A 26,082-nucleotide genomic window follows, 5' to 3' on the forward strand; every position below is an offset into this window, starting at 1 on the left:
ATAAACACAGCATTCAGAGAAATTTAATCCAACCTGACCTAACTTTCTGATCAGACCAGGTAGCACTGCCCTGTATTTTGAATTGCCCTCACTCATGATCATTTTATGCTTTATCAAGTTGACAGTTAGTCTTGCCAGAATATTCTTTTTAAATCCTTTGTCCCAGGAGACTTGTATATTTATGGTTAGATAAAAAGAAAGATCATTAATAGCTCCTTTTGGTGACTTTCAGGAATTAATTAAGCACTGGTTGTAGAATTGTTTATTACATTATGGAGTGAGATTCTTTGTGCTACTTTGAGGGGTCATAAAATGAACCTTTCAAATGATCACTTGCAAGAATGATTAGAACCAGCTAACAATTACTAGCCCTGAAAGGAGAGCTTGATAACAAAGTGTGAGGATCTTTTTAGTCAGACATATAAACCTCCCGTCCAGAAAACCACCGAAGCATTTTGCTAATTCAGGAACAAAAAAAACCAAAAAAAAACAACAACAAAAAAGAAGCTATTAATGTGGGGATTTTCACTCAATACTTTACCATTTCTTTTTCTAAGCAAATTAAAATTCAGGAGCATTTGCACCAGTGTTTAGGGAATACCTGCTCATTAACAGAAACTAATAATGTTCTTTTCTCTGGACCTGAACTGTAGGGAATAAAAACTGACATCAATTCTGTTTGGCTTAGTTTAGTTCCCTAAAAACAGTGAAAAACTGCCAATTCAATTTATCCTGTGTCATCTTTCTTTTTCCTTTTCTTCTTTCTTTTTTCTTTTTTTTTTTCCCCAAAGCTTTATTTGCCCAAATGTTTTTTAGAAACTGGGCTTGGAACATTATCTAACTGTCTGCTGTTTTCCTGTGTGTGATCTTTTCCCTTGTTAGCTGTATAACTTACAAATAATCATAGAGGAGAATAATACTTTGCACTCACTCTCTAACCACTAAAACCATCTCACTTCATTAGGAGATTTAATTTTAACCACACACGGCGAATGGGTATTGACTTTGGTGTCCCAGCTGGATGGCAGCTCAGTGACTGCATTCTGTTCAGCCATTGCTTTAAGGAGCCAGAGTATTCTTTACTTCCTCTCCTGGATTGTTGTTTAATGTTGCAGGCACCATCCTAATGGCTCCCTTCAGCTTCCCTCTGGAGAAGGCTGCAGTGTGGTGGTGGCTGACGTGAAATGATTCCTAAGTATATTGTAACTTAGTAAAGTGTTTTGAGGCTGGAAGCAGACAGCCATGGCATAAATCAATAATAAAAGTAATAATCTACTCCATGCTAAGAAAGACTCCAAGCCAGAGACACCTCACCCCAGCCAGTTTTAGGAAGGATGTGAAGCATCACTGTAATACTGAGGGGAAAAAAACCCGGCCCTTGGCTAATTGTGCCCTAGAGCCAAACTTCACATCCCACCATGGAAGTACTTAGGACCTGCTTTAGTTTTACATCTTTGAAAACACAATCAAAACGTTCCAGTTAACATACAAAACATCTTGCCACGGTTTGAAGCCAAGGAGAGTTTTCTGTTTACACCAGCACACTGGTACTGCAGGATGTTTTGTTATCCCGGAGCTGCAGCACTGCAACCATCTCCTAAAACCATCCCACAGCAGCACCATCAGCACTCAGACAGCACTCAGCTCCCAGGAACACCCACCAGAGACAGCAGCAAGGGCTTGCTGGGCTTTAAGAAACGTTGTCTTTCACTAACCAGCTTTTTTGGGTTTGCATATTCCACATAGCACATACACATAAAGAAAGAAGGATTTTTCAAAGAAAAAAAAAGTAAAAGTAATGTTAAGTAATTTTGTCACATTTGTTTTCTGTGGATTTTAAACCTGATAATTATTTTACTTTTACAGTGAATAAGTACAGATAAACCTCTTCTTACTGCATGATTTTTTTCATCCATTTCCCATGAGAAGTAGTCATAATAATGCTGTGATACCAAAGTATAGGATAAGGAAGGAAAATGGACACAGTGTTGATCACTACCTACTGGAAAGAATCACCATGCAATGAAAAATCTCTGTTTATATTTTATTTACAATTTTTAAACAAACATCTATATTCCCTTTTGAAGAAAAAAAAATGAAACAGCTTGTATAACCCAAGTTGAGCTAATTTATTTTAGAGCCTGGAACTATTTATGTTTGAAGAGAAAGGAAGAAAGACATGTTTGATGTAGCAAACAAAGCTAATCTTCTCTGTTTGGTTGTAGCTGTGAATGCCAAGTTATTTTCCAGATAGTGATACTGAGCTGTCTGGGCCACTTTAGCCCTTGTTACCTTTTTGTTTTGGTCTTTGGTCTTTTAGCAGAGTATTTAATGTTTGTTAGAACTTCCCAGCTGCCTTCCAGGATTTCTTTTGGATGGAGAGAAGATTTTTATTTTCAGTCAGTGTAGCTCTTTAAAACACAAAACAAAACAAAGCAGGTTGGCTTAGATCAAGAAAGAAGGAGTCATGTTTTGCTTAAGTTTTGAGAAGAGGTCGTTCCCTGCCTCCTTTCTTCCAAAGCATTTTGTGATCTATTTCAGATTTATGTTTTGAATGAGAATAATTGTCTTTGAGTCAGTGTTTCAGTCCTGGCTTGATATGCAGCAGCCCCAGGATGTTGCTGTCACAGGGCTGCATGAAAAGGGTCAATGCCAGTCCAGAACAGACCAGTACAATTTACTGTTGTCACTGGGAGTCTCAGCAAGGGATGGGGGAGCTGCCTTTGCACTCAGGGTCAGCACCTGTGCTCAGGAATGAGGAGCCTGGGCCTGTGTGAGAGCTGCCCTGGAGCTCCAAAGAAACCTGGATCTGGGATTCTCAGCTGGCTTCTCACCAAGTCAATGGAAAATTTACATTAAAGATTTCCACGTGAAAAACCTCCAAGACTTTACAGGAGTGATCTATAAATTTTGTATGATTCTGCATGTTTTATTCTTGGGGGTCATCCTTTCACAACCAAATAATCTCATCATTTTGTGTGGGCTTCTGCTTGTCCCCATGAGCACATACAAACAGCAGATACCACATTTTTTAATTATGTGTTTGATATGTTTATCAAAAGTTGGCCTTCCACATTTGACCAAGTTTGGATTTGTTCCATAGCAGGCTCCCTACAGTGATCCTCAAATACCTAAATATACAGATATATTGCCATATCTCTATATCCATATATTTCTCCACTTTGGTGGCAACTATCTGCTCCCACAGCAGTGTCAGAGTGGAAAGCAGCAAGCCTGTGCTTTCTTTGACTTCTAGAAGAACCCTGGTTATGGAAATGAATGCTTGTGGAAGCGAGTCTTATGAAAACAAAGTGCTTTAATAATAATACCTCTGTCTCGCTAAAGTAGATGCTGTGTCACTCCTTGATTCTGGTCCAGTCCATAGCGGAATTGAGCCGCATTCTGCACTTGGTCTTGAACCCTTTCCACTTATTATTCAAAGTTTCTTTGTGTATTTTGAAATTCATTCTCTCTTTTTTCAAAACAGTTCTTGCTCCATAAAAAGAAAAGAGAATACATTTCTTTGTAAGACATTTGAATTTATCCTGCTGAATAGGTGTGGTCTGATATTTTTTACAGTAGTTCATTTATGGCATTTTATTAGGTCTCCCGGGCACTTTATTTGCACGTTACATTTTGGTAGCTAACAGGACTGTGCAATTTGACTTCTATTTTTATGCCTAGCCAGTACAGAAATGTATAAAAGTTAAAACAAACCTTTCTATTTCTAGCTCCTGTCAATGTCTGTAGTATGTGCTGGACTTTACATAAAATTTAAGACCTTCTATTATTTAAGTTTGTTATGTATTTAAAATCACCTTTGAACATGAATCACATATTAAGCGATGGTGTAATTAACTAATGTAGCTAATCAAACACCATTTACTCAGCTGAATCATTCTTTCCTCCTGCTTTTTGTTTTATAAGGATCTTGAACAGCAGCTCAGGATGAATAGCTATGAGAAAACCCAGACATAGAGTCTCTACTTTTGTCTGCCTTCATTTCTGGGGAAAAAGGCTCCTATCATGATGTTGAATTTTAGACACTGCTTTGCCTTTTACATTTGCTTTGACTTACCAAAATTACTGAGTTTTGGGTTTTTTTTAATGGTTTGTATGTGGCTGTTACAGCTCCCATTTCATAGGTATGGCACAGAAGAGGTGAATTCCTTGTAGTCAGTGGCAGGACTGGGACTCAAGACCTTCAGCTTCTGTCTTGAAGAAGATCAATGATTTAGCAGATATTTTGATTAATGGATTTGGGAATAAAGAATTTCTGAAGACTTAAAGAAAAGCAGAATGTCTTCAAAGGGTTTATGGCAAAGTTTCCCTGCTCTCAGCTTCATCTTAAGTCTTCTCTGGCCCATCATGGACTTTCTTGGACCTTTGACAAGCATCTTATTTGCCTTCCCTGATCCTGTTCTAGTAATCAGATCTGACTCCCAGAACTGATGCCTGTCTGTAAATTTGGAATCAGGTCTTGGGATCTGCTGGAAGCTCCTACCTCGTGTATTGAGCATAAACTGCAGGTTTTCCTGCTGCATGAGTGCCCAGTTAGTTCAGGCATGAACACCCCATCGGTTTGTGCACAAGCACCCAGTTAATTTACTAATGAGCGCCCAGCTGGCTCCCCCATGAGCTCCTTCTTAACCCAGTTCCCACCTGAGCACCCACTGGGCTCACTCCTGAGCACAGTGATGGGCATGGATGGCAGTTTCCAGTAGCCAGGGGCAACTGAAGGAGTGGGAGGAGGTCAGCAGAAGCCATGTGATGCTCACAGCTGGCCTGGCCATGTCTCAGTGTGATGGAAAACCCAGCCATGAGTGAAAGTCACAGCAGAGAGAAGGGAAGCTGACCGTAGGAGAGCAGGAGGACAAGCATATTAAATTCAGTCTAGGAAAGATGATGGGAAGGTATTCACTTAGATGTTTTTCTAATTATATTTACTTTCTTCTACTTTGAATGAATTATTAGAAATTTGGGTTAATTTTCAATAAATTAAATTAAGTAAAATCTCCCCAAATCAAGGATGGTTTGCCTGCCACACCTGTCTGCACCGCTAGGGAAGGTGAAAGCTCTTTAAGTTACTGCAGGGCATATTTTATAGAGAAATAAAAGCCTTAAATATGTTTAATCAACATCTATGCAGCAAAGTCCCCCTACATATCACAGAGGAACTAGAGAACAAGGAGTGGAATATCACAGAGGAGCTAGAGAACAAGGAGTGGAATCCCATTAAACAGATTCCTTGAATTACCCTCTGAGTACTTCCTTTGTTCCCCACACTGTGCAGTGCTCTGCTTTGCCTCCTACCTTGTGATAGATTAATTTTTTGTGTGCATTTTCCCAGCTGCTGATTATTAATTCTATTTCAATGTTGTGTTTTGGGCCGAAGCTGAGCCTGCCCGTGCGCGTTGTGCCGACGCTCAGAGCACAGGAGAGCAACGCTCCCACTGCCAGGGGAAGCTTGCACAATCCCAGCCAATCTTTTCTAGCATTCTAGCATATGTGAAGCCTCTGCATAAGAACCCCATTTATTCTTCAATCCCCTCTCACAGTTCTAACACATGTTCTCTCCCACTTTTCCTTCCACGGCCACAGTGGGGTATGTTTGTAATTTCAGGGCTGAGAAACAAATCTTGGCTGTTATTATAATCCATTGTGGCTTTCTAACCACTGGCCCACATTGGAAGGCTGCATGTGCACCCACATGGCACATTTTCTTAGTTATTTATAAAATGTTAGTAAGAAATGTCATTTCACTAGGAGAGGAAAAAATTTCCTTCTTGTACTGGGATAGCTGGCCTTATTGCAAACAGATAGAGAAATTGCTGGGATTTAGAAAACGCTAATCAAATACTTGAGAAAAAAGATCAATTTTCTTTTTATATTCTCTTGGTGAGAATTTTATTAAAATTCAGTAAAAATAGTATCTTATAAATCATTTATATAATGCAGATTTGCTTTAAGATGAACTAGTCATGAAACCATGATCAAGCAAAGATGTGTCTTTGGCACCCAGCCTGCTGTCATAATGGTTCCCATAAATGTCAAGACATAAAATAGAGTATTCTGGCCTGGGTCAAAGGAACATCCAGAAACAGGGCCACAAGAAAGGTTATTTAACATCATTGGTTATTATTAGCAGGCGTAAAACGCAAAGGAGCCCAGAGCTGTTGGGAAGAAGATTTACTGCAAATAAAGTATTTGATTATTAAAAGAAAAAATATCTGAAATAAATAATGTGAAGATTTATAGCCGTGGAAGTTCCAAATGAAGATGTGCTCTCTAGGAATAGTCTAGATATGCTTTTTTTGGTACTGTCTTGCACTGCTCTGTCTTGTTCTGCTGAGAGGCCCTTAAATCCCCCTCCAGCTCTTTCCTACCACACCACAGCAGTGCTCTGTTTGCCTCAGGTGGGCACAGAGCTGTTTGTTGCATCTTTTTTCATTCCTCTTCAGCTTTACTGATGTACTCTTTGTACAAAATAATGAACACCAGTATTTAGAGAAGTTTGGAGCACAGGTTTTAATTTGAGCTGTACCTAGAAATCCAAGTCCTAGGCCATGAATGTGTTTTAACTTCTGTGTTTGCACAAACTGCTCAGTGCCAAACATTTGTTTTTTCCTAATGGAAGCATTATGTTGTCAGTAGTCCCTACAGCTGGTATGGCTTGTCTTTCTCCTATCACTTCTTGGAGGATTTCCAAACATGAGAGAGGCATGAACACAGCCTGAGATAAATCTGAAAAAATTGGGTTCCTTTCCTAAATCAGGCTGGAGACAACAGTTGAAAACAGCAAGGAGGAGCTGACCAAATACTGCAAACAGTGTTCTCTATAAGAGCTGGTCTCTACACCAACAGACTCCTGCTTTTCACTAATGTTCAGGTCTCTTCACTTGTGTGATAAATATTTGTTTAGGGTCTTTCATCCTGATTTTTTTCATATGAATGGCAGAGTTTAATGCCCTTAAATCCATCTGCCAAGACATTATGAGAGTAAATCATTAAAATTTTTTAAAGATCAGCAAGCAGAAAAAGATGGCGTGGTTTCTGGTGGTGCTTTCTGTTATGTTTTCTATTTCAAAGGAAGCTAATAAATAACACAATTATTTGTTTGGAGGCCCTTGGAAACACAAGATGAGACCACCATCAGCCCAGGCCCTGGACATGGGAGGAGGGGAAGGAGACAGAACCTTTGCTGTTCAAGCCTTCCTTAAAAGCTTGAGTGACAGAATGACTGCCCAAGGTCACTCAGCAAGTCAGTGGCAAAGGCAGGAATAAAATCCAGAATTCCAGCTCCATGCACTACTCTGCAGACCCCAACAAGCAGCAACAGAACTCCTGTCCTTCAATCTAATTAATCTACTCAGCAATTCAATAACATAAGTGCAAGGAAAAACAAATTCAAGACAAGAAATAAATTCTACTGTGGCTCAGGCTATTTACTTGACTCAGGAGAAGGTGCTTTCCTGAATGAATCTACAATAGGGTCAGGAGGTGTTTTATGTCTTCCCTTTGCCCTTTATCTGCCTCTCTGTCTCTCTGAGAAGCTGTTAAAGGCATGCTCAGTATAACAGAAGGATTGTGAGTGGAAAAGAAACAGGTGAAAATAAACCTCTCCCTTTATTTTAAAGTGCGTGAATTGAGTATTTAAAAAAAAAAAAAAACAGGAAAAAAAAAACTTGGCCACAAGTAAGTTACATAACTTAAGCCAGTCTAAAATTATGTGCCAGCAATTTACATGAGTTTTATGTAACTGTTTATACTGCTGTTTATTTAAAAATTACTACTTATCTTGGCGACCGCAGCAACACATCGTGCATTTGCTAGCTCTGGAATACAGGGCACCTTCATTAAAACACATAGTCACCAATATATTAAACACACAAAAAAGCCCTGCTCTGACATAACATGAAGTGTCAGATGGAAAGCCGCAACAGCAAAGACATTCAGCGTTCACAACAAAGCAGCCCTTTGGGGTGTTCAGAACAGGACTGGAACATGCTCCATCCTTAATTCACCCAACAGCTTTCAGGTCCTTTACAGCACAGTTGGTGCAGTCTACAAGACCAGCTCCTGTTCCTGGGCTCTTATAAAGGACCCTCTTCATCCTCAGCTTTCTATACTTGAGCATGTTTATAATTCTGCATTTACATGCTGAGGTGAGGCAGCCTTTTGTTCCCTCTTAAAGTCCCAAGGACTTCAGGGTGACACAAATGGTTGGTAATTTCTGTTTGCTCTCTCTTAGCACTCTCCCTCTCACAAAGGAGGCAAAGATTTAGCTAAATCTTCATGATGGGTTGCTCATGAAAATTAGATAATTTTTAGGTCCAGATGCTTCACCAGGGTAAGACCATGAGTGAGTGGCTGTGTTGGTACCAGGAACAGCTGCAGACATCCCACAAGGCCAGGCAGTGGGAGCAACACTGGCCTGATACATGGATTTTGCCCTTGTTTTGGAGCCTGTTGACTGAAACAGGTTCTCTACCCCTCTTTACTTCATTTTTACTTCTATAAAATAGGAAAACTGGTATCCATGTCCTCCTGGGAGGTTTCTAGCCCAATGAATCAGTATAGCAGAATATTCTGTATTATTTTTAGATGACCATTACAGTAGAGAGCTAAAAACTGGCAATGCGGAGCAGGGGATATAAACCTAAGTGATAAATTATTTCCATTGATTTGCATTTCTTTAAAGCTGTATCATGTAATCTTCTCACTTGAGTCAGTAAAATCACGGGAGGAAAAAAGATTGTTAAAATTATAAGTAAGCAAGAAAATTCCAAAACTTGTTATGAGTTTCTTTATGACAGATATACTTTGAAATGAGGGGAAAAAGAAGGCACTATTCCAACACAGCTGTTGAAAAAATATTTATTTTTCAGTTATGGAAATTTTTATTGAAACTGGGGAACGGGGTTTTTTTCCAAAAGTGAGGTTTCAAAATAAATATATTTGAAAATTAAGTTTTGAGCAACTTTGGATACACCATCTTGTTAGGTAAATACCTTTTAAAAGGAGGGTTCTCAACCATGATAACCATAACCTGATCCACAGGCAAATATCATATTCCTGTGTTTCAGTTCCATGGGGCTCAGCCACCACTGGCTAAGCTAAAAAGAAAGCAAAATGCTGGCATTGCTGGCTGCATAAGGAGAGGCACAGCTGAGCCTCAGCTGGCAGCCAGTGAAGGATGGGATGGGATGGGATGGGATGGTGGGGGGACCATGGGGCATCCAGGGTGCAGCTCATGGCAGGACAAGCCCTGGGACACTGGGACACCCTCCCAAGGCAGCTGCTGTCCCTCAAGGGGCTGGGACATCCCAGTGGCACCCAGCATCACTCAGGGCCTCACTGACACCAGCTGGGGCAGCAGCACAGCCCTGTGGTTTACTATCACAGAACCTCTCAAACTTCCCTGCTGTTCCTGACATGGCTGTGGGGATCATGTCAGCCCATTCTCTCCTTGGAAACTCAGTGTCTCTCCCTGAACTCAGCAGCCTTTGGTTATTTCTGAGAACAAGCTGCCACGCTGTTGCTAGTCACAACACCAGAACTGTGGTGTTCCTGCTGGTCCCAGGCTTGCAGACAGCTAGGATTGCAATCCTGCTCAGATTAAGGCATTAAATCCTCTTCAGACAGCATGCCAGCATCTCTAAATGTTGGGAGCACTCCTCTAAATGCCAAATGCAAGTAGAAGGGGACCCACATCAAGGACAGGGCTGCAGTTTGTTTGTGTAAGCTACCCAAATTTAAATATGCCTCTCAAAGCACCAGGTTATGACTGAGGAGCCTCCAGTCCATGGAACAGTTAAAAATTTGGGAGGATCAAAAGCTGCTTAGAGCTACTTCTCTCATCCTTGGCTTCTGCTTTGTGCTGCCCAAAGTGTGGCCCAAGCACTGCCCCTCTCTTGGAGCAGGACCCTGGGGCACGCCTGGGGATTCCAATGAAGGCAGGATTTGCTGGCAGGAGCTGTCCTGAGTGACACTGTCTTGCTTGACATGAATCCTTGAAAAGAAAAAGGGTGTCTGAAGTGGCTGCAAGCCTGTTGACAATGCATTCAGCAGCTTGAGCAGGGTTTTTCCTTCTGGTTTCTCCTTCTGGAAAACAGAAAACATGTCTGCAGCATGTGTACAGTGTCTGCAGCAATTTAATACGAGTGGAGTTAGAAACCTTGAAAATCGCGGTTTACAATGGAAACTCTGACAGGCCATCAAGTTCAATGTTGCTTTTAAGTATTCCTATAATTAAACTGTCAACAAAACCCTACAATACGGTACTGCAACAGTCTCTGCATTTTCCTACTAATGTGCAGAGATAGCTTCCACTAAAGGTGGCAGTAATTAGGTATTTAAAACCCGTGGAAAACTAGAAAAATACACAGTGAAAAAATTCAATGAGAATATAAAAAACCAATCTTCTTTTCATTGCAGCAAACACAAAAATGTTGCAGAGCATGCTGTGCAATCATAGAAACAAAGTGCAATCATAGAAAAGGAGCGATTAGGGGAGAAGGGAAAAATGAGTTGTGCTATTGATACTTGGCTGTTTCAGAAAAATGTGTTGGCAGTTAAATGTTATATATGCTGAACAAGAAATTCTCTGAAGCCATTTTCTTTTAACGTGAAAATACTGGTATGACCCTGCCAGAAGATGAAAATTCCACATGTTGAAATTAGAATACCTATATCCTCTGATCTATTCTAAATTATCAACTCCAGTACTAATGAATATACAAATAAAATGTCTAAAAAACTATTTTGTGAATAGATTTTAGGAAATAAAGAAAAGCTTTATATTGAATTCTTTGGTGTAAATCCAGGAAATTCATGAGATTTCCCAGTTTCTACTGTAGAACAATTCAAGACATTAATTTCACTATGGTTTTGATAGGTTTTCCTGGAAGTTTGAATCTGAAGGTACAGGTCACTAAATCCCAGAGGTATGACTCCAGGAATAACCAGGATGGCACCTCTCATTAATAAGGAATAATTTAAGAAAAAAGGCTGGTTTCCTGCCTGCAGCCATCTGTTCCTCACTTGCACATATTCTTTTTTCAAAATCATCCAGTAGTATTTCTTGGTCTGCTCAATACTATTTTATGTGCAGAATAAGTTTTTCAAGTACTGAGGAAGAGTATGGACAGCACTACTGCTGATTGCATAACCCTGAGCTCAGCAGGAACAGGAGCGACAGGAGCACTTTGGTGAAGGTGTCCATGACAATTTGGGCTGAAGGAAAGATGGGAGGGGTCTGTCAGCCCAAATCCCTCTGAAGGTGGATTCAGCTTACCGGGTCCTGGTGGAGCTCTGTAATTGCAGTGACCAGAGCAGCAGCAGGCCTGGCCAAGAGAGCCAGAACCTCTGAAACCAACCAGGAGGCTCCAGTGAGTGTCTGGTCCAAGGAGAATATTTCTATCCCAATTAGCCAAGGGAAGTCTGTGGGCCTGAGGAGCCAAAAGGACTCTCTGCCCACCTGGGAAAATCCAATGCAAGTCATTGCAAATCCAATGGTTTTTGTTGGTTAGGATGTATAAATGTCAAATGGCATTAACAGGTCCAATTCCTTCACCTTCTCTTTTCCACTGCTTCTCTGTCTTTAAAAAGAAACTGCTTAAATGAGCACAATGGTAACTCAAAGTAATTTGTATTGCAGTCTGTTTTTAAGAATTCTTGCCTGAAAAGCTTTTGAACAATATTTTGGGTTTATCTCCCATACACAGAGATATAATTTAATCACTGTGTATTTGCTATACATTACTATTGAACATGACTTTTAGTACCCACATGGACTGGGAAACTGCTAGGAGAAAACTTAACCTGTGAGTGATTTAAGGTCTTTGGCTTCTTTGCTTGGACTGCTACCTGACTTGATTTTCTCCTGCTATTTGTTTCTAGTGGAATGGAGCTCTTCAGAAGACTTTTCTCCTTTGGCTGGTGAGATAATTATGGATAATCTTCACTCTTTGAGGTGCTTCATCACAGGTCTCAGGACGGTGAGTTCCAGAGGACTCATTTAGACCTTCATGGTCTGGTCCCCACAGTGATACAAAGAGAATTTGCACCACACCCTTGGAAATCACTGCAGAGCCTTTCTTGTAGCAACATGTTCCAGTGATTGAGCACAGTATGTCTGGTAGCCATAACCCAAAAGTCACAAAGGAATAGAACCAGTTTTGAGTCATCATTCCCAGGAGAAATTGGGAAAGACTGAAGCAAAAGCTGCTGTTTTCTGGATCATGGGATAATCAGTGCAGAGCAAAGGCTCTTGAGAAATCTAGACCTGACTCTGATCACCAATACCGGAAATAAACACTCTTTCTCTTCCTCTTCTTCCAGAAATGCACGTGTTGATGGCAGTCATTCTCATTTTCATTATTTGTCTTTGTATATCTATTTTACACCAAACAGAATTGGGTCTCAAACCTTGTCCTCAAATCTTTGTAGCATGTTTCAATTGATCATGGTGCATTTAAATTATTAAAACTATTTAAGCTGGAAAAAAATCTTTGCGAGGCACTGCTTTGCAGTTGTTACAGCCAAGGTTTTGAATCCAGTGATAGTTTTGACTTCAGTTGTTTCCATTTGCAGGGCCAGAGATATTATGTCCGTGTCTCAGCATACAACATGAGAGGATGGGGACCTCCATGCAAATCTACTCCTGAATATGCTTCTCCTTCAAGTAGGTGGGGTTGGTCTGGCCTGCAGTTTGCTTAGTGATGTTGGAGCACACAATTTAATTGCCATGCCATCTAGGAGTGAAATAAATAATAAAACTTAATTCTTTCCAACCCTCAAAAATTAAGCAAAATAATAATTGATGTATATTTATGTCTCAGCTTTTATTCTTCTCCAGTCCTTTGACAGAAAATTGTTTTCTAGTCATTAACACTTTAAAAAGTTAGAAATATTTTAATCTTTTCTCTTAGTAGAGTTCTGATATATGGAACTTCATTTTTCAGTACATTAATAGATCAAAACCTGATTCTGAGCTGCTAGAAGCAAAACACAAGTATCTCATGTAGTTTTATGCTTTACCTTGTAGCATTACAGATCCCATTCACTGGACCACTCTTACAGCATCGTGTACATAAAATACTCCAGTGTGGACACACATGGTGGTAGGATGTAGCCTGTAAATGTTGCAGAAATGTCAAAAAGAAAATGTTCCTTATCCAACCTCTGGCAGTCTTCTCAAACTTCATTAGGGCTATGAGTTGTCATTTGTAATTTTTAATCTACTGTAATCACATTGTATTGTTGGTTGCTTTTCCAGACTTAGTGTTCCCTGCCAAACTGGCTCAGTGTATTACAGCTCCCCTTGTGTTGATTAATGCAGTAAAGTGGGACTTCTCTTTTCTATTGCATTAACACTAGTTTTTATTAGGCTAATGTAGCAATTTAATAACCTTGCATGCTAATGCGAAAAAATATAACAAGCTGTACCTACTCTCAGCAGTCATAATGGAGAGGGTTGGATAAATAAGGCTTTTGCATTACCATTGTCCCATTTTGCTTTTTTTTTTTTTCTTGTGTTTTCTCCAGAACAATACCAGAACTAGGCTAAAGAAATATTCTGCTTGAGAACAAAAATGGGCTGCAATAATGGGGAAAAAAATCTACTGTGGATAACTGAATAACTTGGTAATGTGCAATTACCTTGACTATAGCCAGGTGTAACTACACAGGACTTGGCCCCAGAAACCCAAAATTTACATCAGCTGGGGGACAGATTCTTTCACAGTAGCTGCCAGTTATTCAGCCAAATATCCCCAAAGAAAGAGCACTCCTGGCAAGACAGGTGGTATTTAAGACTGCAACTTTGTATGATATGAATTTTGCTTTCAGCATATTGCATTCTCTTCCCTTTTTATAGTCCCCTGCTATTAACCTTCTGAAATCTGACATTATGTGCCAGCTCCAAAGTCTTGGGGTGTGAAGGAAATCTTGCTGCAGATTTCAGTGGATCAGCACAAAGCCATGGAGAGAATTCTGTTCATTCCCCTTGTACAGTATCTCAGGGTGCTAAGAGTACAGAAAGGTCTGTAATTGCTGGGTTTAGGGCCACATGCTCAAGCTTTACAGTAAGACCAGCAGAGCCTAAATGCAAATCTTTTCATTAAGTAATACTCACATTAGAGAGACAAGATGTAATTTACCATTGCAGTTACTGGGGGCAGAATTTCCCTATTCACGTGACTGCCTTCACCACTGGTTTTGAAAAGCAGAAGATTTGTGCTTGGCAAGGAGGCAGCAAGCTGACATTACACAAGTGCTGCATAACAAAATATGGCCCTGAGCTAAAATTTCAATGGGAATACATTAATGCTCTACAAAGTTGTCTGTATCAGCAGCCATGAGAATATGCAGGGAAAGGAAAGCTTCAGGGCCTGATGGTGACCCAATCCCAGAGCATCAGGCTGGTGACACTCTTGGACATGTGTCTGTGTGTGATGGCAGGGAGCACTTGCCACTTCCCCCACACACAGCAGCAGCCTGGAAAGTGAAGGCCAGCATTGTGCAGCTTCTCTGTGAAATCCCAGTAGACAGAAATATTTCTAAGTTTATTCATGATCAGGTGAGTGATGGACAATGACAGAAGCTGGTCTGGTTTCTGTGTCATTTTTAAGATAGTCAGCAATCTGGAGGCTCAAAAAGTTTGGAAACTACTGGGACAGAGAAATCACAAGGTTGTTTGAAACTCTACCAGTCTGATAACACCAAACACTTTGATACTGGTGAGTTCCAGCTGGTCCCTCCGGGCTGCTCACAGGAGCTCTGAGGACATTTTCCCCAGACTGAGCAGTAAATGCAGCTGGCCCTGATGTCTGCAGCAGCACAGAGCACACAGGACAGCCCCTCTGCGGCTGTCACACTGCCCACAGGCTATCAGGATACCAAATGTCTTCTCTTTCCAGCCTTTCATGGGGCTTACTCTGGCTGCTACACTAAATGTAAATAAACAGGTATTTATATCCCTGGCATAGTGAGCCCATTGGAAGGAATGCTTGACTCCAAACTTGCACTAGAAACTGGATCTGTATATTCAGTGAGTGAGCAAACTGCTGGTGGCTATGAGTACGTCCCCGGCCTCTGTGCCAGCAAGATGGGAGCATGTCTCCTGTGCAGACAGATCTCTTAATACCTTGATCCACCATTCCTTTGGGCCAGGAAACTGGTGCAATGAGCTTTTCTCATTATAATCAAAGTATTAAAATAGCCAAGTCAGGAATTAAAGAGCTCCTTTCTGATACACGCAGTTTCTTCCTATTTGTGATAAGTTTGTTTTTTAAAATGAAGACTGAGATCCTCATTAGCAGCAAGTGAGTGAAAACAAAGTCCGTTGGAGGTTGAATGTGTGTGGGACAAATGCATCAGGTTTTTGCCTCAGGAGTGCAGTGCTGAGCAGCCCATGGCTCCAGGGCAGGAGCTGCCAGCGTTTGCTCAGGCCTCTGCTGGGAGCAGATCTCCAGAAGTGATTTTACTCCAAGCATGTTTCTCTGGCTACAGGGCAAGCTCTAGGGGTAGGAAGATGTTCATTCTCTGCTTTGCAGAACTGTAGGTGAGCTGTGGAGCCTCCTGGTGTCGACAGGAGTGGCAGAAGGAGCATTGTGTGACCTTGGTGAGGGGCTGAGTGCCAGGACAGGCTGAGAGCAGCACCAGAGCCCATTCATGGAGAGAAACACCCATGGTCAAGTCAGACACTACAGGAGCTTCTCAGAGCTGCTTGTGAGCTCTTTGTTAATAATCATTATGATTAATCACCCAGCTGGCACGAGGCAAAGAAACCTCAGTGTACAAGTAACAACAGACTTAGAAACGACTCCTGCCTGCCGAGATGTAAAACTCCTCTGGAGACGAGAAGTACCAGAGGCAACAAAATATTTTTAGAGCCTCTCCTGCACCTTTGTGTTTCATTTCTGTTTATTTCCTTTGTTCACCAGACTGGAAAGACTGCAGTGGGAGAGAGCCTCAGCACAGGAGACACACGGAGGCCCTGGAAGGGCTCCTGCAGCAGGTCCGAGCCGCGCACCAGCACCACAGCTGCCGAGGTGAGCAGGAACGGCTCTGCTGGGCTTGAGCCTCGCTGGTGCCCTCATTTTTAGCAGTTTTCTAACTAGGTCATACCTTCTCATTCATCAGGAAAAGAAAGATATTAATATTGGCCCATCTGGAATCACTTTAGCACACTATCTCGCTCTTAACCCTTGAAATTAGTTGGATGAAAACGTCTGAAGGCTGCAATGTGCACACACACAGGCACAGGCTTTCTCTCTCCATACCCCACACACCTACTGATTTGTTTTTCCCCACAAATTAGTTTCACACGGGATTCCACCAAAATGTTTCAAGGAAGGCTCTTTTATTTTTTCATATAAAGAAATACTTTAGACAGTTAACAACTGGTTTGGATCAAAAGGGAGGAATTGGCTGCCTCCAAATAGAAGATACTAAGTGGATGGCATGCCAATCCATAATGAAAAATACTTGCACAATGCAATGGGAAGATAAGATTGCTACATTTCAAAACAGAACGGATCAAAACTAGGAGAGAGTTCAAATCTCAGCCAATCTTCATTCATGAGAAACAGACTGTGCCTTTAATAGCTCAAGAGCCGAGGCAACATCTTGGCATTCTTTTTAGAGCCTATATAAAAACTCCTGTTCTATATGGGTTGTTGAAAAGTACTATTTATTTTCTTAAAATAAACTTCTAACTGGAATAAAAATTGCAAAGGGACTTACTTTAAACAGAAAAGTTAAACTATCATGAAGTTTTCATTTTTCTTCACCTAGTATGACTGATATGTCAAGTTGCATCAACTGATTTAAAATTACAGAAATATTTTGAGCTAAAATCATCTGGTTGAAATGAAAAGATGCAGCCTTTGTTCTTTACATGCAAATTTGTAACCATCACACTGATCCACAGTCTGACACAACCCATTGTAACCATAGCAACTTAAACTATTCATCTATGATGCTTGGAAAGGAGATATTGCAAGAAAATGTTGTTTCTCTAATTAAAATTCATGCAAACATTATCACTTGCAGGTGGTCTTGGTACTGAAAATACAGATGATGTATTCTATCCCTTACATGGCTTTTTGTGCTATTAAAGAAGGGATTTTTTGTGGTACAGTTTTTCCTTTTTGGAGTTAGTGCCATTCTCAGCTCTTTCAGGCCACCTTTCAAGTCAACAGGACTAAGTGATGGAACATCTGAAAATATTCTTAGTATAAATTGTTTTACTGACATAGCAGCCCAGAACAAAAGCAGTTATAAACATCATGCAGAAAATACCTCCTTTTGACATTCTGACACCAGTGCCTGCTTCTTATAAAATTTCACTGCTCCTGAAATTAACCCTAGTGCCAAAACTGAGCAAAGATCACTTCATTGTTGATTTCTTAACACCTTTTCCTTGAATAATGAATTACAATGCAGAAAATGTGTTCAGCTCAGGACATTTTCTTCTGTGCCTGAAAGGCTGTGGGACCCCACATAGGGCAGTACCACCCTGGAGTCAGCTTGAGCAACACCCTTGCTTCCTACCAGATAAAAATCTCATAATTTCTTGTAATGCTAGCATTCCACAGCAGTATATTTTGGATAAATCAGCATGGTGTCATCATAGGAGAACCTCTGGAACTTTCCTTAAATATATGATGATGAAAATCCCTTTTATTTCACTAATTTGATAAGAAATCAAAATGAAGTTTGCAGGAAAAGTAAGAATTATGATATCACTTTGACTCAGCAATTTTATTCTGATATTTATCAGCCTCAGTGGAATCTGAGGAGTTTGATCAAGGATATGAGATAAGCTTCTCAGAATACCCCAAATAACAGCTTTTACTTAATGTAATACAGAGGCTTGACTTCTATTCTTAATTCATGTATATTAGCATGATTGACAGGGTGGGAGTCAGCCTGGCCCTGCTGTTTACACACAGGCTGAGGAGCTGCCAGGGCATTTTTCTGTTCTTTGCCATGATTCCCTTTACCACATTCCAGTAAATGCCAGCCTTGGGATCTCTGTTTGCCCCATCTGGTGTAGAGCTGTCAGTAAACAGCTGGACATTGTTTGAGGAAGATCCTTGACTCTGCCTCCAGTGCTGATGAGCTGTGAGAGCAGAGCCAGGCTCTGCAGGAACCAGAGCTCAGTGGGAACAGAGCTGGGATCAGTCCTGGTGCCCCACAGTGATTCAGTGGGAACAGAGCTGGATCCATCCTGGTACCCCACCGTAATTCCTGTGGATTCAGTGGGAGCAGAGCTGGGATCAGTCTTGGTGCCCCACAGTGATTCCTGTGGATTCGGTGGGAACAGAGCTGGATCCATCCTGGTGCCCCACAGTGATTCCTGTGGATTCAGTGGAGCAGAGCTGGGATCAGTCCTGGTGCCCCACAGTGACTCCTGTGGATTCAGTGGAGCAGAGCTGGGATCAGTCCTGGTGCCCCACAGTGACTCCTGTGGATTCAGTGGAGAAGATCTGGGATCAGTCCTGGTGCCCCACAGTGATTCCTGTGGATTCAGTGGAGCAGAGCTGGGATCAGTCCTGGTGCCCCACAGTGATTCCTGTGGATTCGGTGGGAACAGAGCTGGGATCAGTCCTGGTGCCCAGGCACCTCCAGTGCCCCACAGTGATTCCTGCCCCACTCGTGCTCCAAGGGCAGGACAAGTGACAGGAAGGTGGAAAAACCTGAGAGCCATCAATCTGAATGGTCTGAGATTATATGAGCAATGCAGGCAAAATCCTCAGAAGCCAGAGGAGCTGGAGGACAAGGCTGTGTGCTGCTGCCCCTGTGGGATCTGGGAGGGGACATTGCCCACATTCCAGGCAGATCTTTGCCCAAGTCTGTTCATTCAGGCTCTGCTTTCTGCCCTGTGCTCTGCATTGCAGGCGCTGGAGAAAACAAGCTTACAAAAATACCAGGAAGAATACACTGGAATGTACAGTGAGTTTAAGAGCTTTTGGAATTAGATCAGCTGTTGCTTTTGAACCTGCTCTGTGATATGATGAAATCTCCTAGGGAATTACTTAGGAAGCTTTGCTTTCATATGTTTAATCTTCTGGAAAACCCTGATGATTACAAACAACAGTCATCCATTTGTCTTCATAATTCCATGTAACAGACTATCATAACTGACTTAGAACAATTGTATGTCCTGGCAACACTTCAAATATATTTTTAAGTATTTTTTTTTCTTTTAGATCTTTCTTTCTAAACAATTCAGAGTGGATTAAGTAATTGTGTGACGCTTCATTAAGAAAGGAACCCAACTCTTCAGTAGAATTTTTACCAGATATTTTCCTTCTGAAATTCAGTTGAAATGTATTTTACTAGACAAGTCAGAGGTGAAATAAAAATGTTCTCATTTTAACTTGATTCACAAAGTACATAGTTTTAATTGCATTTAGCAAAGAGAAGGTTCTCTGATTCCACAAGGCATTTAAGATGTTTAAATTATATTTTTTTGTGAGAATATACAAAAGTAGACTTGAAAACCAAGCTATAGACTGAGAAGTTCAGGTTGAGAATTTAAGAAGAGACCCCAGATGCACACAAGTTTGAAGGGATGGTTCTTCCAATAGGTTGCTTGTAAGTATGGGTTGTAGTTACGTAAAAAACTGCAAAGAAATCTTTATACACCCTCTGCCTTCAAAGAGAAAGACTGCCAATGTCATAAATACACTTTCTTATTTAATTATTTAATTTAAATTGTTGCCTATTTCAGACCAGGTTTGAATGCTTCTGATCTAAATCTAATCACTGGAAATTCTCCCATCTTGGCTGCTATGTACTCACTCCCAGGCTTCTATTAAAAGAGCTCACAGCTCAGTTTCTGTATCATTTGTTAATATAAACTTACTGTGTTGCTACTGGTGCTTTTCTATGAAGGTTACTCTATGTTATTTATTAGTTAATTAAGTAACAGACAAAGTTCCATTTCCTGCAGATCCAAATTATCCTCTAATCTCAGCTCCATGTTTTCTGGCTTCTAGACACACAATACTGTAAAATAAAAGCAAACAGCAATATAGGACAGTTTACCATCGCCATCTAGTTTTACAATAATTCTTTTGCTGTTGGCTTCTGCAAAGCTGTGGACTAAACCCAAACCACTAAATAGACCAATAACATATATTTCACTTGTAATGTGTCCTCTTATTTTAATGCTGCAGTCTCCTGGTGTTTTATACAAAATTATGTTGATTTGCCTTCAGTAATTTCCTCCTCCATTCCCTCTGTATAGATGGAGGGAATACAGAAGAAAATAATTAGAATGAAATTTATATTCCTAAATTGATCTTAACCTTGGAAGAATGAAAGAGTAAGAAATGAGTTTTTATGTAGCATTTGGTTTACATTACTACAATACAGTGAAAAAAGTTCACAGTAAAACAACCATTATCTGAGGAGATATGGATGGAAATACAAATGAATATTTTTGAAAGAGAAGAAAACAAAGGAGTAGTCATGGATTTGGATGAGTCTGTTTAAGCTGAAGACTGAATTGGAGAATATGCCATGGAGAACAAGTTTGCACTGGAAAGACAATGGATGTGATGATCTAATAAGTCTCACACATCTGAACTGTATGATTTCACCCCCAACAGAACCTTGTTCTCTTTGTACTCGCTGTTCCACAGAGCAGTAATTACTGCTAACAATGTGTCTGCTTGCTGGGCCTTTCAATGTGCCAATCATGGTGCAAATTTATTCAGCATTTTAAATATGCTGAGCACTTCCACAGATGGGCTTGTGAAAACAGCAAATTTAGATGTTCTTCAAATGCTCAAAATTAGAACTCACCAGGGAAACACAGGCAGGCCCCTCCTATTCTGCACCAGAGGTAAGTGGGAAATACTCTGAGAACACCTGAGCAGATGAACTGCAGCTTTCAGCAAGAGGCTCTTCATGAGTCATGGGGTTTTCCCACTGGAGAAGGGGGTCCCTCAAAAAGGGTGTCCCTCAAAAAGTTTCCCACTTCAGTCTGGATGGGGATCCATGCTTCATCCAAATAAACACTCAGGTCCTGGAAAAGGGAGATGCACTTTCACAGTGACATTTTTTGTTTTGTCTATCTTTTCATATCACAGCAAATATCTGAATAATTAACTCAATTTTTTAAAAGTATTTCTGCTGTTTCTCTTGTAGCAACATTAAACTGCACAGACACTGCAAAAACCAAAACCAAACCCAAACAGTGTTAAATGCCCATTGCTTTCAAATCCAGGTATGAACAGCAACTGCTGTATATATAAATATAAAGTGCTGCTTGTCCCTGATTGCCACCTCTTGCTGTCCCCTCCAAACCTGCTCAGGCACACAGGGGTTCCCAGTTGTTATACAGAACTCAGGGCTTTCAATGCTCATGGGAAGATATTTCCTTGGCTTACAAGGCCATGCATGAGAAAAGACATTTAGTCAAATTCATCAAAGTGAAAAAATGCAATGTATGAAAATTTAACAATATTTTTCTTAGAACATTGGGACAATTCTATAAAATTCTTCTATTGGAGAGCTGGCTCAGAGATGCTGGCAGGCACACAACAGGTCTCAGCTTTGACATGAAGTGAACAAAAGAATTTAACACCTCTTCCTTGGACTCAGATTACTAGGGAGCAAAGGTAACTGTGGAAGCTCTGAGGCAATAATGAGAGGAAGTTGCTGTGATGGAGAAAAAAATCCAAGCAACGGTAGATGTATTTAATGTGATATAGAGAAAGATGAGGGTCAATGTGGTCTCCTCAAAGCTTTTCCTTAGGTTTCACTGGTGATGCTGGGATGTCAGTGTCAGCCAGTGCACCAGTTATTCACCTCTTAGAGGCTTAAACTACATGTGGTAAGAAATTTAGAAATTACAACACCCTAAAATGGTGACTGATGATTCAAATCCCTTCTTGGGTTTTTGAGACCACTTGTAAAATTCCCATCCTCTCTGAGCATTAAGAGTGTGTAGGGCTGGTTCAAGCTTGCCTCAGAGCCAAACAGCTTTATCTTGTCTGAGTTTGCAGCAAGTAAGGAAATTGTCTGCTGCTGTGTATCACTAAGTTAATGAAAACACCATCAAAGGGTTGCATTTGAGCATCTTTCTAAATATTGTCTTTTGAAAGGAATGTAATGGGCACTGACTGAAATTTAGTACTGTGGTTCAAGAAACAAAGGGTTTTTATGAGACACTAACTGAAATTTAAGAGCTGGGTTGGGTTTGCTTCTTTTTCCCATTTCAGAAAGTTCTAAATTACAAAATGCTGGTCGCAAGCAATCGGTTTCCAGAAGCCTGAAGCACCTTTTCCATTCATCAAACAAGTTTGTGAAGACTCTGAAACGGTTTGTCATTCCTTCTCTGTTCCAGGCATTCTGAATTTTGGCAGTTGTTGTTGTGTATTAGAGAAAAGAACCTTAGAAATATGTGTGAATATGCCACTACTGATGAAACAGCAATTGGTCAGAATGAACTGATAAAATCACAGATGTGTAAGACTGGTGCAGCTGACAGGAAAATAATGCTCCAGCTTCTACTGAAATCAATAGAATGTTTTCCTTGTTACTTTTGGAAGTGGATTCAAATTGTTACAGAGTGAAATATTCTGTGTAAACCCAAAGTGCAGCTACTGAGCTGTTTGAAAGCATTGCCTCTGTTGCTGCTCGTTAATGAAACTACAACATTTATTCATTCATAATACAAAGCACAAAGCTCAGATAACACTTGAATAGTCCACTGGCAACAAGCTACACACATAGAACTCTGACGTCCTCAGCTGGGTTTGCAGCTCACTGTGAGCCAACTCTCAGCCCTAATTATTTGTTTTAGCAAATGGAAGTTGCTTATTCTGGATTATTTCTTCTTCCATTGCCAGGAGTGTTCAATTTGCATTTTCTTCTTTGTATTTTGATAAGGTTTTGATTCTTTCAGAAGAGCTCTCCAGAGTCTTTAAATTCCCTGCAGTAACTACTTAACATAGGTAACTAATTGTGAGGGTAAATATTGAAAGGAATGATCTCTATAAACAGGTTTGCAGATATGTTGGCCGAATTACACTCAATTATACCAATGTAAATCCATGATAACCCACCTGATTTCAATTGAGTTACTTCAGATTTGCTCTGAAGTAAAGGAGTGCAGAACTAAGCACATTAATGATAAAGTAAAATTTCTGATTTCTAAAGGGCATAAAGTCTCCATTGTGTGCTGTGTACTCTGGCAAAATTCTCACTGAGACTGATGTCAGTGGCTTGCACAGATCCATAATCTCTTATATTCATGTATATTCATCATCTAAAGTGATAAACTTCCCAAATATTTTTCAGAATTCACTGACTGAAGATGCATGACCCTATATTACACAGAAGTTTAGACCAGATGATTCACTTTGTCTCATCGGAACTTGACATCTATGATTCTTTGACTAAATTTGGCATGGATGTGAATAGACATGAAAGGTGTTTGATAGTGTTTCCTTCTCTCTTTAGGGGACTCTACTTATCTGTTATACTTTTTTACAAAGACAATTTGTTAGTAACCAATGAAGATCAAATCCCAATTGTGGAAATCGATGACTCTCACAGTAGTTCAGTTATGCAGGATTTCCTGTGGTTCACAAAGGTAACGGGAGTCTCATTTCATCTATTGCTTCTGCAAATGTGTTGCTAGCAATGCATAGGCCTCAGCTCATCGCTCTGAATGTATGGAATGATGTCAGTAAAAAGCTGAATGATGAAATGCTCTATCACTCATGTTAAAGGCAATTTTCACAAACCAGTCATGTGGATTAAATCCTGACTGGGCTACTGACAGTGATACAATTAATTCTTAAGGTATGATCCTAGATGAGTGATTGCTATGTGGGAACTTACAGTTTTTATGGACATTTAGAGCAAGAGCCTAAAGAAATAACCAGGGATTTTAAATTTGGTATTGCGGTTGTGCCATCACTCAAGTTGTCTCACACTACTTTTTTTATACCACAAAGAACAGTAAATCAGTTTTGCACAGCAGTCCAAAATCAATTGAAACAGGTTTGTGATGTTTACAGAATACCTCCTGTGTGAGTCAGTATCTGTGCCATGTTTATCCAGTCAACTGAATTGTCGTTTGCAGAAACACAAAATGTGCAATATTTACTGATTTTTCAAGTCCAAATTGCATTTTAGTATCTCTTCTGCTTTTGCAAATGCTGAGAACAAGAGCTGGTTGAAGTGGATGTGTTTTTGCAGCTGTCATGCATGTGGGATGACATCAGGTGGCTGAGGCAGAACATGGCAGTGTCTGTGTCCTCCTCCACTGCACTCCAGGCCAGGCAGAAGATGCTTTCAGCAGCAGCACAGCTACAGGTGGGTCCCATGGCACATTTCTGGCTGTTAGCCCAGTGACCTTCTGATCTGCAAGGGACAGAGCTGCCAGCTGTCCCTAGGACTGATCTTTAGAGCAACAACCTCATCTCCAGAGAAATGAGGCACTGAGTCTCTCCTGCCAGGAAGGAAGGAGTTATAATAGAAGTAAAGAGCAGGAATAACAAAGGAAAGAAACAATAGGATAAAAGAACAAAAGAAATAGACAAAGAAACAAACAGATATGAACCAGTAAATAATGACCAGGCAGAGAAGCCTGTGAGTTTGCAGATTGAGAATTCAAAGTTATAATCCTAATATTTGCTCTTGACAGCCTCTTATAGGCCTATTAATTATTAATTATTAGTCTCTTAATGAAGTACTTAAAGTCTGTTCCATTCCAGCCCCTGCAACAGATGCAACCTGAATGTTACTGAACAGGTCACTTAAATCCTTCTGTGTCTCAGTTCACTACATATTATGCAAATAGAAATTACACTTCTCCAGCAGAACATTTCTACCTTTATTGCAAAGCTTTGAAGTTGGGTTAAGTTGTGTTTCACAACAACACAAAATCTCTAGATGGCAGGCAGACACTTTCATTAAAATAGTTGCTTTTGTGGGAAAATACATTTTCAAAAAGCTATGTGCTTTTTGTTATAGAAAAAGTATATCAGGCCTCACTGTTGTTGAAGCCAACAGAACTTTCCAGAAAATCAGTGGTGCCCTGCTGGCATTGCTGCAGATGCTCAGTGCTGGCCACTGCTGGCCACTGCTGGCCACTGCTGGTCACTGGCCACACGTCCCCCAGGCTGGGTCACAGTGGTGTGGTGTGCAGCCCCACACACACTGTGGGGCCATTGCTGATAATATACATAGGGGGCTTGTTTTGCACCTTTTGGTGGGTGCTGGGCAGCCTTCCTGGGCAGCCACCTGTCTGGACTGATTTCCCCAGTGTGCCCCAAAACCCAGCCTGCTGCACATTACTGGGGAACACCTGTGTAAGGCAGCAGCTGCTTGTCATCCTTGGAGCTGTCACTAGCGGAAGTTTTAACTGGATCTTCTGAATGTCCCCCCTCTGGGGCTGGCTCAGCTCAGGTGGCACAGGCTTGGTTAGCTCAGCTCCATCCCCGCTGTGCAGATCCCCTTGAACAAAAATCTGCCCTGGGAGACACACAACATCCCCAGGGCATCGTGGTCTTATTGGCTACCAGAGAGGCAAAGTGCAGAGCTTGAAACACAGAGACACAGCAAATATGCCCATGTGGTGTATTCCCTGCTGAAGTTTTGCCAAATTTATTGCCCCAAATGTCTGTTGTGTTTGCTTGGTCCCTGAGGAGCACGGGGATTGTCACCCAGCTGCCAACGGTGTGTGGCCTCATGGGACCCACCAGTGGAAGGATCTCAATAAAGTTTATATGGTTGAATACTTTTTATTGAGGCAGTTAATAGACTGACTCTGCAGGAATTCAGGACAGAATGGAAAAGATCAGTGATGACACAGCTGCTCAGGGACTAGAACAGTAGAATGAGAGACAACAGGGACTGCAACTTTGCCTGTTGTTACCACCAGACAACTAAAGCAAACAAAGCACAAGTGATGGTGTAACAAGCTAAGCAGACACAAAACTTTTTTAGGGCACGAATCAGTCCCATATTGATGTTAGTGGATCCCCCATTCCCTGTGCTGGAATGTCATTCACAACATAGTGACAATAAAGAACTGTTTGTTTTCTT

At 40.8% G+C, this 26,082-nt stretch overlaps 1 protein-coding gene across 4 annotated transcripts in view; it reads left to right on the forward strand.

The window, feature by feature from the left end:
- The window catches only part of ANKFN1 (ankyrin repeat and fibronectin type III domain containing 1), a 107,073-nt gene that overhangs the window by 56,360 nt on the left and 24,631 nt on the right, over positions 1 to 26,082 (forward strand). For all 4 annotated transcript variants that reach the window (XM_074554860.1, XM_026795532.2, XM_074554858.1 and 1 more), the window contains 6 exons: positions 11,902 to 11,999; positions 12,595 to 12,685; positions 15,948 to 16,055; positions 22,245 to 22,344; positions 23,488 to 23,620; positions 24,232 to 24,348. In XM_074554860.1, coding sequence (XP_074410961.1) covers positions 11,902 to 11,999; positions 12,595 to 12,685; positions 15,948 to 16,055; positions 22,245 to 22,344; positions 23,488 to 23,620; positions 24,232 to 24,348 — 647 coding nt within the window. The remainder of the gene's footprint in view (positions 1 to 11,901; positions 12,000 to 12,594; positions 12,686 to 15,947; positions 16,056 to 22,244; positions 22,345 to 23,487; positions 23,621 to 24,231; positions 24,349 to 26,082) is intronic.

The sequence above is a fragment of the Zonotrichia albicollis genome, chromosome 19 (assembly GCF_047830755.1).
Source record: "Zonotrichia albicollis isolate bZonAlb1 chromosome 19, bZonAlb1.hap1, whole genome shotgun sequence".
Taxonomy (NCBI): Eukaryota; Metazoa; Chordata; class Aves; order Passeriformes; family Passerellidae; genus Zonotrichia; species Zonotrichia albicollis.